Source organism: Asterias rubens, chromosome 14 (assembly GCF_902459465.1).
Source record: "Asterias rubens chromosome 14, eAstRub1.3, whole genome shotgun sequence".
NCBI classification, from domain to species: domain Eukaryota; kingdom Metazoa; phylum Echinodermata; class Asteroidea; order Forcipulatida; family Asteriidae; genus Asterias; species Asterias rubens.
The window spans coordinates 10,858,516-10,874,282 of record NC_047075.1 but is presented as its reverse complement, the minus strand read 5'-3'; the positions used below and the strand labels follow the sequence as shown (position 1 = coordinate 10,874,282).

Here is a 15,767-nt window from a genome sequence, read left to right as displayed (position 1 = left end):
TGTTGAACCTGATTAAAATCCAAGTCCGGAGCTTGGCATGGGGATTTGTTCTTAAGTGAGTGCGTGTGTTTTATTAACTTGAAATTTCTTGCACTGCCAGTGTAAAACTAACGCCATTCAACAATCCGTCTGCCCATTTATTATCTTCGGCCCATTGGTGGTACATCGCGGCAGATTGTTTACCTTACAGATGATCAATATTGTTATTGAATGTTTAAAATCTTTTTGAATTTATGCAATTTTTATTTAACTATAAATGTGGAGCATAAACCAAATTAGAACAATGAAAGGTTTTTTTCTTTTTCATTAAAATAAATGTCTTGCCGGTGTTATATAATGCAAAATCACACGCGAACGAGTTTAAAAACATAACATGTTTTGTTTCTAAACGAAATTATAAGTAAAATCTGAATTTCTTACCTCGGAAGCTTTTAAAGACATTTATTTTATTCTAAACAGGCTTCATACTTGACGGGACAAATTTGTCCGTTGTACTTTATTTATTATTAATAAATACCTTGGACGGTTTCAAGTCTCTGTTTGGTCAAAACCCGGTCACGTGTGGGAGTGTTAACGGTGGTATAAAGACCGGCTTTGGAAAATAGCGAATAAGTGGCCACTGAATCAGCATACATAGTGTAAACCTTGCGCGTTGCACTGTATATCGCACGCTTATTTATATCCCTGTAAGTTTCTCTGCAACTTCGCGCACTTACGCTTACGCGCGCTGGAAATGTATAAATTTGGAGTGCGCGCATGTAATGGTTTTGCGCGCGTATAAACTGACGCCCAGCTCATGGGCATTTGAATGCACAAGGAACAGCTATCGTCCAATCATTTGCCTCATTTGACCCCAGTGAAGCCGCTTAACGGATCATTGTTTCAAAGAGTCACTGGTCTCAAAGATCAGTAATGTGATTAACTCACGAAAGAGATTGGAACCATCAAAAGCTCAACTATGGCCCCTGAACATGTCTGGAAGTACCGCCGAGAGAAAAATCACAAGATTTTGACAATTGTAGCCGTTTAATTCGCTGAAAAATGTATTTATTATTTATTATTAGGAATAACAGTGTTCATACCCGGTCTTCACGGCGTGGTAATGACCTTGGTTGGTGGCTGGAGCTGTTAACGGACCGAGCCGGAGGCGAGGTCCGTTAACAGCGCCAGCCACCAACCCGGTCATTACCACGCCGTGAAGATAGGGTACGAACACTGTTATTCCCTAATTAAATCAAGGTGTTGTATTGCATTACATCGATTTAAAACGTCTACCACCAAACGTGGCGGGACTTAGCTCTACACCTGGGTTGTCGTTCAGCAATCTGCCAAAGGAAGAACAAATAAAACGTGTCAAACTTGAATCATACAAAACATTCGTTATTTGGACTTATAGGAACATTGACTAAGTTAAAGGTACACACAAATTGAAAAACTTAGGGTATATAGCCCACACCTTGAAGAGGCCTTCAGGCCTTGTGTGTCTGTCGACTTGCATAAACAACAAAATATAATAATAATAACGTTAGCCCTCTTAAGTTAAACAATGTTTAAAATTTGACTAAAATTACAAACAAAAGACGTTAGTTTTCCACTACTCTGCCTTGTCTTACAGTCATTTTTACTCTGAGTTGGTGTACTGTTACTTGTTTAATAAACACAATTATTTACTGTATTAGCATTTTATTATGAAACAATTGAAATTCGTGTTTGTTTGTATTTTTGTTTGTATTTTTGATGTTTTTTTACTTACTTTTTTTTTTTTTTTTTTTTTTTACGACTAATAACGACTAAGCCAATCATCCAATGTGGTATTATCGAAGAGCCAATTCATTGAATATACTAATACTATTCCATATTATTTTATCTAAAACGAGATATGGCTGGCTTCGTCTAGCGGAAGATATAAAGGTAATTTATAAACATCGGCCTTGTGATAGTTGGTGATAGTCGGCTTACTAACAGTGAGTTAGTGGGCATTGTGTGTTGACATCCATGGTTTATATAAGTCAGTAAGACTTACACATTATGCACAATTGTTTTTAACTTAATAAATATCGGATAGTGTGGTCACTGGACAGAAAATATTCTAACCTTCGACAGTAATTTTTGGCGGGGCTGCCACACCCACAAATATTTTAAGTATGCATCTTTAACATTTACATTTTGGACTTACATTTGGGTAAAATCAGACACACTAAGACCACCGGGCTCGATTTGAACTATCTTGTTTGAAGAAAGCCCCCTTAGAATCAAACAACATAGTTAAAAACTGTTAAGGGTGTCTGTCAAATGTCTATGACGCAGTAACCATTATTTTATTTTATTTTTTTTTTATTTTTTTTTTTCTTTACGCACTTCTGTCATTAGTATAAGGTGAAACGATTCACTGGTGTTTTCAGTTACTCATAAATGGCACCATGACTAAACATTGTACAGAGCAAAGATCATGTATTATTTACTCCAAATAATGATAGCATAAAACCTCACTTGGTAACGATAAATGGGGAGAGGTTGATAGTATAACACATTGTGAGAAACGGCTCCCTCTGAAGTGACGTAGTTTTCGAAAAATAAGTAATTTTCCACGAAATTGATTTCGAGACCTCAGATTTAGAATGTGAGGTCCACACGAAATAAAGCATCTAAAAGCGAACAACTTTATGTGACCAGGGTGTTTTCTTTCATTTTTATCTCGCAATTTCGACGACCAATTGAGCTCAAGTTCTCACAGATTTGTTATTTCAAGAATTATTTTGGAGATACACCAAGTGAGAAGACTGGTCTTTGACACTTACCAATAGTGTCCAGTGTCTTTAACAACTAAGACACTGAATCTTTATAACTTGTACCGCAAACATTACGTTACTATAAAAGTGACACTGCACGGAAACTGCACTGGCTGGTCGAAGCAGCGTTAATATGAACTTAAATATAAACTTCACAAACAGACAGTTTAATACAAGAGATAAATGAATTTTACATTCAAAACATTAAAACTAATAGTTCTTACACTTTAGCTAGTTCGTTGCAGTTTCTAAATGTATCCGTTCGAATTACTTCCAACTTGTTTCTTGCGAAAGATCTGGGGGAAAAGTGGAACAAAATGGTTACTGCGTCGGACATATGACATGTCAACGTGTCTGCTGATGGAGGCCCATTTGTTCGCTTATCAGGTTTAAAAACTGTCAATTATCCCTACATATGACGTCACACTCTCTATCAGCCAACCCCCCACCCCCCCCCCCCGAGGCAAACGATGGATATATTAGATGTTCGCTTAAAATAACAAAACAATAACAAATTTGTATACTAATTTTGGTTTTTACCCATACACCGTTGTGTGTTAGCACTGTATACTCAGTATTTTCCTGAGTCCTGTGAAAAAAAATATCACAGGCATGTTACTCGGGTGGGATTCGAACCCACGACCCTTGCAATTCTAGAGCAGTGTCTTACCAACTAGACTACCGAGATTGCCCGGCAGCTAGAGGCAGTTCGAATCCTATGTTTTGGCAGCGGGTACCTGTTTTCAGAGGACTCGGGAAGGTACTGAGTATACAGTGCTAACACATCGGTGTATGGGTAAAAACCAAAATAATATTCTTTATCCCCGATGCCAATTTAAAATCTATTATATCGTTGCGGTACCCGCTGCCAAAACATAGGATTCGAACTGCCTCTAGCTGCCGGGCAATCTCGGTAGTCTAGTTGGTAAGACACTGCTCTAGAATTGCAAGGGTCGTGGGCTCGAATCCCACCCGAGTAACATGCATATTCTTTTTCCCCGATGCAAATTTAACATCTATTATAGCGCATTACACAATAACCTTCTCATTGCGCTTTACAGCTCCCTGGGGAGTATTCAACTTGGGCAACAGTAACGCTCCAGGGGCCTTCTCAAGTACAATATCAACCTTTACCCTCGCGGGTCTCCATTTATACCCCTGGGTGAAGGGAAGCAATCATGGTAAAATGCATTGCTCAAGGACACAAGTGTCACGACAGGGATTCTAACAAACACACTCCGATGACTTAACCAGCTAAACTTTAAATCGATGCTTAAACACTCGGCTATAATTCAGATGTGCCAAATACCCATTCATATGACGTCACACTCTCTATCAATGCCCTTCTTGAGGCAAAAGCTGGAGATCGATGAACGAAAGTTTTTTTTTTTTGTGAGTTAGAACGAATAGAACGAGTTTAAGGATGTCCATAGACCTTACACAGATACTTGGAACGCGTGCATAAGGCGTGAATGAGGTGCATGCTGGTCTACCTAGCAATCAAGTTTGATCGCCAGCTAGACCAGCATGCAGCCAATTTAACAGTTAACGCTTGCGCAATGGATATTCGCGAAAATGTATTTTTGACAATCTCAAACTAAAACGGCGCCCTCATTGAATCGTTCATGCAAACAGGCAGATAATTTCGCTCGGCCCCAGCGGCCAGTCTATCCAGGACCGCTGGGATGGGCTAATCGCTTGCACAGATTCTTGTTCAGGAAGTACGTCATGCGTACATTACAGTGCATAGAAATGTGGCGCAGTGTGAGTGTGATGCATGATGGGACTGCGCATTATTAAACCAATGACAGTGCATGATACGTTTGCCCATCCCAGCGCCTTTGGTTTAAGCAAGGCGCTGGGGACGAGTGAAGCAGATCATCAGAAGATAGCTTCCATTGGTTGTTGACAACGTGCATGTGACCTGGACATGTAAGCGTGGTGCATGAGCTCTTTACGTACGCAATGTATGGGTAATGTTAGGGGGCACATGAAATGGGCGTGGCTTAATGATGAACACAACCGTTCACCATTATATTGCACCAGGTGAACTGGTCAATCATTTCAACATCATGATTAGTTTGGCAAACAAAAAGTAGATAGGTACTTACACTTTCCATAGTTTTCCGGTTTCCATCATCATTCTTATATCTTGCAACTGGTTATCATAAGCCGACCTTTGAAGAAAAAAACAAAATCAAAACGATGTTGCAACCCGAAAATTAAATCGCTTGTCTGTATGTCAAATCTTATAGAGTGTTTTATCACTCGAAATTTACCATTTTGGTTATAAATGTATTATAATTGTTTTTAAGAAATCGTCACTGGAATGAAAATGAACAATGTTTGTAAGTGGGTCTTTAGATAATTTATGGATTGGCCAACTCTCTTGAAAGAAGTGGACATCTGACAGGACCATTGTTTCTAGAATGCCTCGCTTGATACAAATCCATGGCAGTGTGACCTAAAGGTCCAAAACATAAGTGTTTTCGTTGCAGCCTCTAACATTATAGTTTCGATCCCCCAAAAAAAAACCATTAAAGCAATCGCACAACATCGGTAAACAGTATTGTCCAAAGGCCCACACTTCGTGTATCACAACTTATATATAAAATAACAAACCTGTGAAAGGTTAGGCTCAATCGGTAATCGGAGTCGGGAGAAAATAACGGGAAAACCAACCCTTGTTTCCGCACGTTACGCAGTGTCATGACATGGTTTAAAATAATTCCATTATTCTCATAATCGAGAATTGATAATTGTTTTAAGGTTTTCTCAAAAAGTCAAGCATTTCATGGAATAATATTTCGAGGGAAGTCTTTCACCATTACCTTCTGTAAACCCTGTAAGTTATTTGTAAATCTGTGAAATTTGAATTGTTGTTCTGTTCAGAAAGTGTCCAATGGCTTTAAGCGATTGTGCAACTAACCTCTTTCGGCTGGCTAATTAGCCATTTATTTAGAATTGTCGTACTGCTCTCCCAATAACATTCTTATTGAAATAACATTTCTATTGGAAATATCATAACAATGGATTTGGTTCACTAATTTTAACACTGTGTACATTTTCCAACCGTACAGTACTTCTAAAGATATATCACCAAAAGATGACAGTTTTTTTTAACCGCACGGTATAGGATAGTGGATTATATACTCCACGCGTTCGATGAAATACTACAACAAAACAGGCATCGAGTCAACGAGCAACTGGTCTAGTGAAATAATGAGCTTTAATCCCAAAATGAGACAAAAACGTATTCAACTTACAGAGACCTGAGAGACGGTGGTACTTTAAATGAATTCGAAATAAGATTTCCGGATACACTCCTGAAATTAAAAGAACAAAGTCAAAACAATATTAGATCGTCTTTATGCAAATCATGTCCCCCTCTTCCCTTATCTCGATGTCCCTAAAAAATAAACACTCTCCTCAGTTTACATTTACTACACATATTGGGAAAGCCCGAACAGTTTGGGGCAAACATTATACCCAAAGAACGCCAGCTAAATAACTGTTTACATGGAAAAGATTTAGTTTTCTAATTGCACCCTTCACAAAAAATCTACATTTGCATTGGTTTAGAGCGCGACACATGAAATGTCCTAGTTTTACTAGAAACCTAGACTTTAGCACGATTTAACAAAATATATATATCAGTGCGAGCGGCGTAAGCCGCGAAGCGCTTTTAGCAACTCGTTTTGGGGCCTTTTGTTTTTCTTTACATTTGCCAACGATTTTTGAGGGAGAAAATGTAATGCATAAGGCATTAGCGTGGTGAGTTGCTGGCCAATTTGAAGCCACAATTAGTTGCATGACGTCACAAGAACGTTCGATGCAAATTCGATACATGTCCTCCCACCAAAATCGTGGCAAAGGTAAAGAAAAACATAAAGCTCTAAAACGAGTTGCTAAAGGCGCTTCGCGGCTTACGCCGCTCGCGCTGGTAGTATCTATTCGTGCGTTACATTTTTGGGGTTGTGCGTGCCTTCCGGTGTGCCGCGTGCGCCTTGACTAAAGGCTACTAAAAACCGGCGGCGTTCCTTCGTGACGTACACTTTATACAACGTTATTCAGCACTGTGTGTAAACATTCAGAACAGAGATCCACACAATGCAGGAACTTAAATACAAATCGAAAATTCACAGTTCAACACAAACTAAGCTAATTATTTTTTGCATTCTCTAATGAGAGACTATGGCCCTTTTCGAAACAATGGCTTCGGCTTTGGATTCTGCTTCAGGCTCCGTCCTCTCGTGTGAAGATGAGCGCGCACGAAAAGCTGGCCTTGAAATCGAAAAGAGCATTTGCTAGGGTTAATATGTGATGGTCGTTGAGCTATGTAGATCATTATTATTAATCAATCACACATTATCATACGTACAGGTAAACGAGATAATCAAACTGCAACAACCAATCTTCTGGTATCTCTCGCAAGAAGTTCATACTAAGGTCTCTGTAGCACAAGCAAGAAAGAAGAAAAAACATGAACAAAAAATTACCGTCTAAAAACTATCGGGGTAGAATTTATTTGGATTCTTTGTCACGTTTGGCCTGTCCCATTTCCTAACGAACCTTAATCTGCGTCTAATTGACACATTAGTTCATTATGATAAAATAACCACAGTTCCAAGGTCACACTGTCCAATAGATCATGGGTCAGGCCGCTTTGAACTCGGTATCAGGGTCAAGTCTGCTCATGCATTTTCAAGAATGGCCTAAACAATACATTATATCAGCCTATTTCACCTGTTATATCCTTATACTCCCGGATCCAAACATTGCACCTTAAGCTGGCAATTGGACCAAGAATAAACCAGTCATGCTGCTGACTGCTCGGGCAGATTACCTGCCTATTAAATTTAGAAACTCGTGTATGACAAAATTAAAATCCCCACATGAAAATGACATTTAGTTTAGGTTGAGCTTTGCATATTATGTTTTGAACAAGCCAAGTGTTAGCTTATAATCAAGCAGACATCACATGCTCAAAAACGAAATTGTGCTACCGCAAAGTGTGCTTACTACAAATCTTTAAGCCTTTGTAGTATACAAATAAGTAACACAACAGCTCCATTTGACGTGTAAAATTTCGGGAAAACCTACCATGTTGCCTCCTTTAATCAATGAGTTAGTGGGGCGGCATAGCTAACCTATCGTGCATTTTGTGATAAAAGCATCAAATTTGGCACAGATGTAGAGAATAGTATTCTGAACAAAACTGGATATTGGGCCATCGCAAATTCCGTCCCTCGTGGCCGTGGCGGCCATTTTGAAAAATGGCCGCCAAATACTACTGTTTTATGGGCATATTGGCTAAGAAATCAACACCAGAATTTACAAATGTCATTAATAGGCACTTATCATCTTCTGAAATGATTGTGTAATAATTTAAGCAATGTTAAAAGCACATTAAAGGGGCATTTTGCATCTTAAAGGGGCATTTGGCCACTTTTCACCAAAAAAGACCGCCAAATACTAGTTTTAGGGGCATGTTTGCATACAAATCAACACCAGCATTTACTAATGTCATTAAAAGGTACTTAACATCTTCTGAAATGATTGTTTAATAATTTAAGCAATGTTAAAATCATATTAAAGGGGTATGTTGCATCTTTAAGGGGGGTATTTAGCAACTTGTCATCAAATTCTTCCATTTTGCAATCGTCTTTTTCACATAATAAAAACACAGCAAAATAAAAAACTCAGCAAAAAGCTCTGGAATGATAAACCTATCCTTTTTATCCAATTAAATTAAAAATTGCAATTTTGTTTAAATATTAACACCCCTTTAACTCATAAGTTATGTTAAGATCAGTACAATAACATTATGATTGTTTCTCAAGAACCTAAAAAATGGTTCACTAGTCATTATCAACTAAAAATTTCGATGTCGGGATTGCTGTACTATTATTCGGCCATAGGGGCTCACAACCATGATGGAAATATTGAAGCTACGATCTCCCATTGTGGTCAGTTCAAATCAACTTTTCAGCAAGGCCCCTTCACATTCCACACACACGTCTGTGCATTCAAATGCAGATATGATGCATGTGCACTTTTCTCCACACAACCTTGTGTTGCAGGTTTATCTTACGAGTTCATAGCAGGCTTGGGAGGCATCTGGTAGTGTTTTCCAATACGGTTCAAACAGACCATCATCTGTCTCGGTCCAGCCCCATCTGGTGAAAGGAAGTGCTGGATTGAGAAGCATGAGACAGGAATCTAAAGAGCTCTGTCTTGATGCTGTCTACACGAAGACGTTCTTGCAAATTCTTGGTATGGCAGTTTCTGCAACTGCACGTCTGCGTATGACCTTCTCATGCTTTGCTCTAGCTGTACCTATCAGGAAATTGTCAATATATGCGATACCAGATCGACACGTGACGCTTTATGAAACTGTGAGGTAAATGTTTGTAATTGAAGGTATTGTTTGTATATTTCTCAAAGTCCTTAATAGCTACAGCAGGCCTTATCATCAGTATGATAACTGATCCATCAAGAACTACGCTGCTAGTCATAGGAGCTTCAGAGTGTTCCTCACTAAATTGTTCCAAGCACACAAGAAGATCACTTTTGGTACATAGATACAGGTTTCTGCCACCATAGAGTGCTGGGGAAATGCTTGGTTCTTGTGTCAACAAAATTCTTCCAGGTTTCCGTATCTATTCTGACAGTCAATATAGAGCAACTGAGCGAGAAGAGTGCCAGGTCAGATTTAAGTGAAGTTATCTGCTGCTTTCCGCTCATGGTGGTTGGTTTAGTAAAGCGTTAAACAGCTTCAGCTTACTGGATGGATCACATCGTTGAAGGTTTGACCTTTCCATAAGACATTCTCTGATGAAACCTTTGAACTGTTCTTAACCATTTTCTTAGCATGTTGCACACTCTGAACATGGTCTGCAATCTCTTACTAGGAGGTCAGTGCTCCATTCTCGAGGCAAAGCCGATATCACAGAGACAGGTGTGGATGGCACACGATGCCAAGAGAAGGGAGTTTGCAGCGGATCTACAGAGTGGTGAGGATATAATGCACTTCTTTAAGATTGCCAAGCAGATGGCAAGGAGCGGCAGGATGTGACTGGTGCGAACGGTGTCAATAATGACGATTGTAGCATGGTGACGGATAGTGACCTTCACTATCCGTCACCAGCAGGTGTTGAGAAAATACACAGAGCGGTTGCTCAATGTGGAGAATGAGTGAGACAGGGAGGTGGAAAGTGGAGTGTGGAGGGTCCTTTTTGCCTCCTCTAAAGCTCACCAAATCTGGGAAGGCCGCTGGTCTATCCGGAGTGTCATGGTTGGTGAGAAGTTGAAGGCCTCTACAGGTGTCAGCTTATTGGGGTTGACGGCATTTTGGCAGAATGACACATTCCCACAGATTTGCAGCACAACATCTTGGTTCCCCTGTTCATGGCGAGGGTGACCCTTTGGAGTGTGGCTCTTTCAGAGCAATCAAGATCCTGGATCAGGCGATGAATGTGTGGGAGAGAGTACATGAGGTATGGCTGAAGAAGCAGGTGGAGATTGATGAGATGCAGTCTGGCTTTATGCCGGGAGAGGAACTACTGATGCCATTGTCATTGCCATGCAGGAACAATTTCTGGCCAGGAATAAGACGCTATACCTCAGATTTGTTTATCTTGAGAAGGCTTTTGACTGGGTACCAAGGAAGCGGGTTGGGAAGGAATGGCTGACAAGAGCTGTGATGATGTTGTGCTTTGGTGCTAGTACGGTGGCGAGGACAGGCACAGGGGATAGTAGGAGTTTTAAGGTGAAGGTTGTTATCAGGGCTCGGTACTGAGCCCCCTGGTGCTTGCTACTGTTTAGATATGGCGGACGACCTGGTTCTTATAGCAGAGACAAGAGAGCAGTTACAGGCAAAGATGGCAACATGGAGAGATTTCTGGGTCTGAAGATCAGTGCTGGGAAGACCAAGGTGAGGGTTAGTCAAGTCAGGGATGGGTCAATGATAAGCTCTGGTGTATGGCCTTGTGGTGTGTGTGGGAATGGTGGCGTGATGGTAGTCTTCATGCTGCCAGCGTCACGTTCTCCTGTAAGAGATGTCGGGGTGATAGTTACAGCGTGAGGAAGAGAGAAGCGGGTCCAGAGGTCTGCGGCGACATGTATGAGCTAACTGGGTGACATGCTGGGTGCAGCATTGACATCACGCATGAGGAGTGGATGGAAAAAAAAATTGACACCAACGGCGCAGCCCCTGAAGATGATGGGCCAGGTAATACACGACCTGTGATGACTGAAGCTTCATGGTGTACGACTGCGAAACATGGCCCATGGGGGTGGGGCACATCCAGCAGATGGAACGAGCAGAGGTGAGAATTATCAGGTGGATGTGTGGGGCGTCTCTGGCTGACAGGCTGTCAAGTGAGGAACTGATGAGGAGAGTCAGCATCGGGATCAGCATCGTATTGGGGAGGCACAGGCTGAGGTGATTTAGCCGTTTGGAGAGATAGGAAGATGCAAACTGGGTCATGAGGTGTATCAGAATAATTGAGGGTGGGCCCACTTCAGTTTGCCGACCAGTAAGACGTGGCAGAGCTCTGTGTCAAATGACATGGAACTAACTGCTTGACACCTCTATCTGCTTGTACAAAGTGTGTAGTTACTTATTGATAGTTGCCAACAACTTTGCAGACCTGTTAAATAGTTTCGTAGCCGCATAGAAGCTCACTTTCAAGAAGATTTTGCATAATGATATAGAGACAACATTGGCTTTTGGCGGCCATATTGGCGGCCACTTTGAAAATTGGTCGCCAAAATGACTCCTCTATCCGTACAAAGTGCGCAGTCACTTATTAATAGTTGCCAACACCTTTGCAGACCAGTGTTGTAGCCTCGTAGAAGCTCACATTTAAAAAGATTTTGCACAATACTATAGAGACAAAAGTGGCTTTTGGCGGCCATTTTGAAAAATGGTTGCCAAATTTACCCCTCTATCTAAAGAAGGTGTGTCGTCACCTATTAATAGTTGCCAACACCTTTGCAGACCAGTTAAACAATTTTGTAGCCGCATGGAAGCTTACATTTAAGAAGATTTTGCATAATAATATAGTGAAAAAAATGGCTTTTGGCGGCCATTTTGGCGGCCATATTGAAAAAAAGGGCCGCCAAAATGACTCCTCTACCGTACAAAGTGCGCAGTCACTTATTAATAGTTGCCAACACCTTTGCAGACCAGTATCGTAGCCTCATAGAAGCTCACCTTAAGAAGATTTGCATAATAATAGAGACAAAAGTGGCTTTTGGCGGCCATTTTGAAAGATGGCTGCCAAATTGGCCCCTCCTTCTAAAGGAAGTACGTAGTCACTTGTTAATAGTTGCCACTACCTTTGCAGACCAGTTCAACAGTATCATAGCCTCAAAGAAGCTCACATTTAAGTAGGTTTTGCATTAAAAATAGAGATAAAAGTGGCTTTTGGCGGCCATTTTTTAAAATGGCCGCCAAAGCCACTACGGGCAGAAATTGAAATGGCCCAATATCCAAATATTTTTGTACCATATTAATTGACCTATATCCCAAATCCCTTGCTTTTATCACAAAATGCACGATTGTTATTAAATTTTGTGTTATGCCGCCTCACTAAGTTCCTCATGTGACCGTGTGAAGTTGAACTCGCGTTCTCCTACACTTTTTGTTTTTTTACATAACAAAAGAACACTTTTTTTAACGAGGAAGGCTCGTTCTATTTATAAAGAATCAGATTTCTTTGGTAAATAATGGTAGAATATAAGCTAACACAAAGGGAGTAATGAAGCTTGACTTTGCCTGGGGGTTTCCACAAAAAATACAAAGGGTGCCTTTCAAACTGTGTGCAGTTCAGTTTAAACTTATCGCAGATCATTCATATCAGCATGTTACTTCAGCGTCACGATGTCAAATACCAACATGTAGAATCTTCCTTCAAAATTAATGTACGACTGTCTACCAACAAAACCTATAGAAATCATTTTAACAAAAATTACTCTTGACTATGTTCATAATGTGTTGATTTATTTGTTAGATAATAAGTTTGAAGAGTTATATCCAGCATTTTTTTCTTAAAAAGTAGCCGTCCCATTTTCGAACTGGTTGTGTGGGGTGTTTATTTTTGTATTTATGCATACAATGGAATACGTGTTCTGTCCGTGTTGTATCATAAGATTAACCGATGATTTGTTTTATGTTAAAGTCACCTGGACATATTTGTGTAGTATTCTTTGTTTGTCACGATTTATATGTTTAACCCTGTCTTAAGTGAGTTAGCCATGTTTTTTTTTTTTTTTTTTTTTTTTTCGCACAATTAGCGTTTTTGTTGATTACTCTTCTCGTGAATGGGGTAGAAAGCCTTTATTTCACGACTTCCTTCATTATACGTTTGAGAAACATAATAGAGATTTTGAGTGGCCTAGGTTATCGGGTTTGTCTTCTATGTCCATTTCAAGTGACACTGGTCCAAGGTTCTGGGTACTTCCCCTTAGACATGTACTGCTGGAAAAAATTGAAAATGGCAGGCAAAAAGCTTGTCTGTCAACATGTAGTACAGACTTGACTGTGCCAGCTGGAAAACTTCACCAAAGCTTCCTAAGAGTTGTTTACTATGGTGGTCAGGGGTGGGTTGGGATGGGGGGGGGGGGCTGGAGGGATTTTGTTTCACTTTTTGAATGGAGTGTCTGAAGAGAAAGGTCAATTGTGTTTATCCTTCTTTTGAGTCGGGCATAAATGTGTTCAGAAAGTAATGGGCTTTGAGTAACAAGATATGTTTACTTGCCATCCTCCTTCCACCCCCTCCCACCTCAACGGTGGTGGGGATGATTAGAGTCCATTTATGCAACAGTGAGTCCCCTGTGTTGGGTGTATAGTGTGTACACAGAGTATTAGTGTGCCAAGTTTGTCCTGGCCTGCTTAACAGATAGTATTTTGTCTGCTTAGCGTGGAATGCAGGGTTAAAAAATAGATAAAGTTGTTTAGGGGTGACTCCGCCTACCCCTTTTGTGACGTCAATCGAGGCAGACTTTGCCTCGATCGAACAAAGACCCCCCTCGAATTTGCCTGCAACGCGTAGAGTAAACACACGTGCAAGTACACGTAAGTGGAGTCGTGAGTTTACACGTTTTTTTCTTTAATCTTCCGGGCAATGTCGACCAGGTGTATTGCTGATGCAAAACAAAAGATGGGGTCTGTTTGCATAGTCAGACTCACAAGAGCAATAGCGGTCCGGTCCGACGTCTTGTTCAGCGCTGCGTGCAGCAAACACTTCGAGCCGCCGTGCTTGGAATGCGGAACACAACAAACATTTGACATGAACAGAACAGTTATTCTGAAAAATTACGCCATCCCAACAATTTTTTCAGCTAGTGGGAAGTCGACAAAGGTACCTGAAAGACGTTACGAGCATAAAGGATAACGTGAAAACAAATTCAGGTAAGTTTGAACTTTGAGGGCATGTTTTTAGCGTACGCCTAGCGTCACGACTTTTGTTTTCGTTGGTACTGCATGCGATTCACCGGGCAGGGTAATCCGAGTGGACCATCCGCACAGCAGCCGTAGTGCATGCAGTCTGCTCCGTGGACCTTTGTTCTCTACGTAGGCATCATATCGATCAGGTACCAGACGTAGTGTACGGGGCCAGACTACACGTTTTCTCTTCAAATAGCGCGCCTCGATTGACGAACACCGCCCTCTCGGATCGGAGCAAACTCTTAAATTTGTAAATAAAATAAGAACTAACTTTGATGAACCTTAGTTAACTGTTTATTCACATTCCACTCATCAAAACACATATCTGAGTGACAAAAGCTTTATTTTGTGTATCGATACGTCTGTACTAAAGGACTACGGCAGCCGAGTGACCAAACTGGGTGAGGGGTTCATTCCGAGTACAGTTCTCACTCTTTAACTCTACTATACCGCTGTTCCGTAAACAAGTCCGTTGTCTGTTTGGTTGTCATTCGAAATATTCTGTTTTTTTTCTTCTGAAACGTTCACCTCAATAAAAAACAGAACGGAAACTAAACCAGCCCAAGTACTTAATAATATCAACTCTAACTAAACACATCTTGAAAGACTTAATGACATTAATTTAAAAATCACTTACAGTTTTGCAGTGTCATTTGGTATGCCGATTGGTAGCTCTGTCAGACCCCTATTGCTGCAGTCAACAGTCAATGGCTGTCTTTCGCAATGGCAAACCTCACACGCGTCCCCCGTAGCCTTGGCTCCAACTAGTCCAATGATTAGTACACAAGCAATCACACCTAAACAAAGAGGTCGCAAAACGCCTTTAAATCCACGGTCGGCCATATTTTCCCAAAGCAACCTTCTTTGCAAATATAACAAGTCACCTGTAGCCTATTTGTGGAAGTTTCTGGCGTTAACCTGTAAGATGAACTTTAACATAAGATAATTTATGTAAACCATATCAGGAGATGTTGTTCTGAAAAATTTTTCCAATCTTCCGTGACAGCTGTCTTGATAGATCTGATCGAAACTATCTAAACTCAAGTTTATTTAAGGAAATAACATTACATCATCATCATGAGACGTGTTATTGTTAACACAACTCAGATGTACTTTTTAAAGCTACGTAAACATTGTACGTAAAAATCCCAGTTCTATTAATGGTTTTTTGTAATGGTACCTAACAAAAGATTTCATATTTGGCTGGGAGTGGGGTTTCCCAATAAATGTTACCAAATTACGAAATACTGTGACAAATGAACCATGACGATTGTTGTTTTGGGTTGAAAAAAAGTGCAAGGTTAAACAGCTACTTGAGCGGATTTTTTTTAACGGAAATGCTATTTTAACTTGTTTATGATGCGTTTGTTCACCATCTAAATGTCATTTTGATATGTGTACATTTCTGAATTTTTCGTAACTATCGATTTAAACATCATGCCCCAGCCTAAAGGTTTTTAAAAATTAAAAACACTTTTGCCGTTGACGAACTGCGTCAAAATGACAATGCTTTGATGTAATGT

General features: G+C 40.4%; 2 protein-coding genes across 2 annotated transcripts in view; one reads left to right on the top strand and one right to left on the bottom strand.

The window, feature by feature from the left end:
• The window catches only part of LOC117299125 (E3 ubiquitin-protein ligase TRIM71-like), a 3,073-nt gene extending 2,160 nt beyond the window's left edge, over positions 1-913 (top strand). Inside the window, exon 2 of the mRNA XM_033782585.1 lies at positions 858-913. Within this exon, the coding sequence (XP_033638476.1) occupies positions 858-913 (56 nt within the window). The remainder of the gene's footprint in view (positions 1-857) is intronic.
• Positions 914-2,759: 1,846 nt separating this feature from the next.
• On the bottom strand, positions 2,760-15,252 carry LOC117299073 (leucine-rich repeat and immunoglobulin-like domain-containing nogo receptor-interacting protein 1). Its single transcript, XM_033782489.1, has 5 exons — positions 14,882-15,252; positions 7,171-7,242; positions 6,056-6,115; positions 4,901-4,966; positions 2,760-3,085 (listed from the first exon to the last, which is right to left on the bottom strand). Exons 1-5 carry the CDS (start codon positions 15,085-15,087, stop codon positions 3,010-3,012), a joined length of 480 nt encoding a protein of 159 aa, XP_033638380.1. The 5' UTR covers positions 15,088-15,252; the 3' UTR covers positions 2,760-3,009.
• Positions 15,253-15,767: the final 515 nt, after the last annotated feature.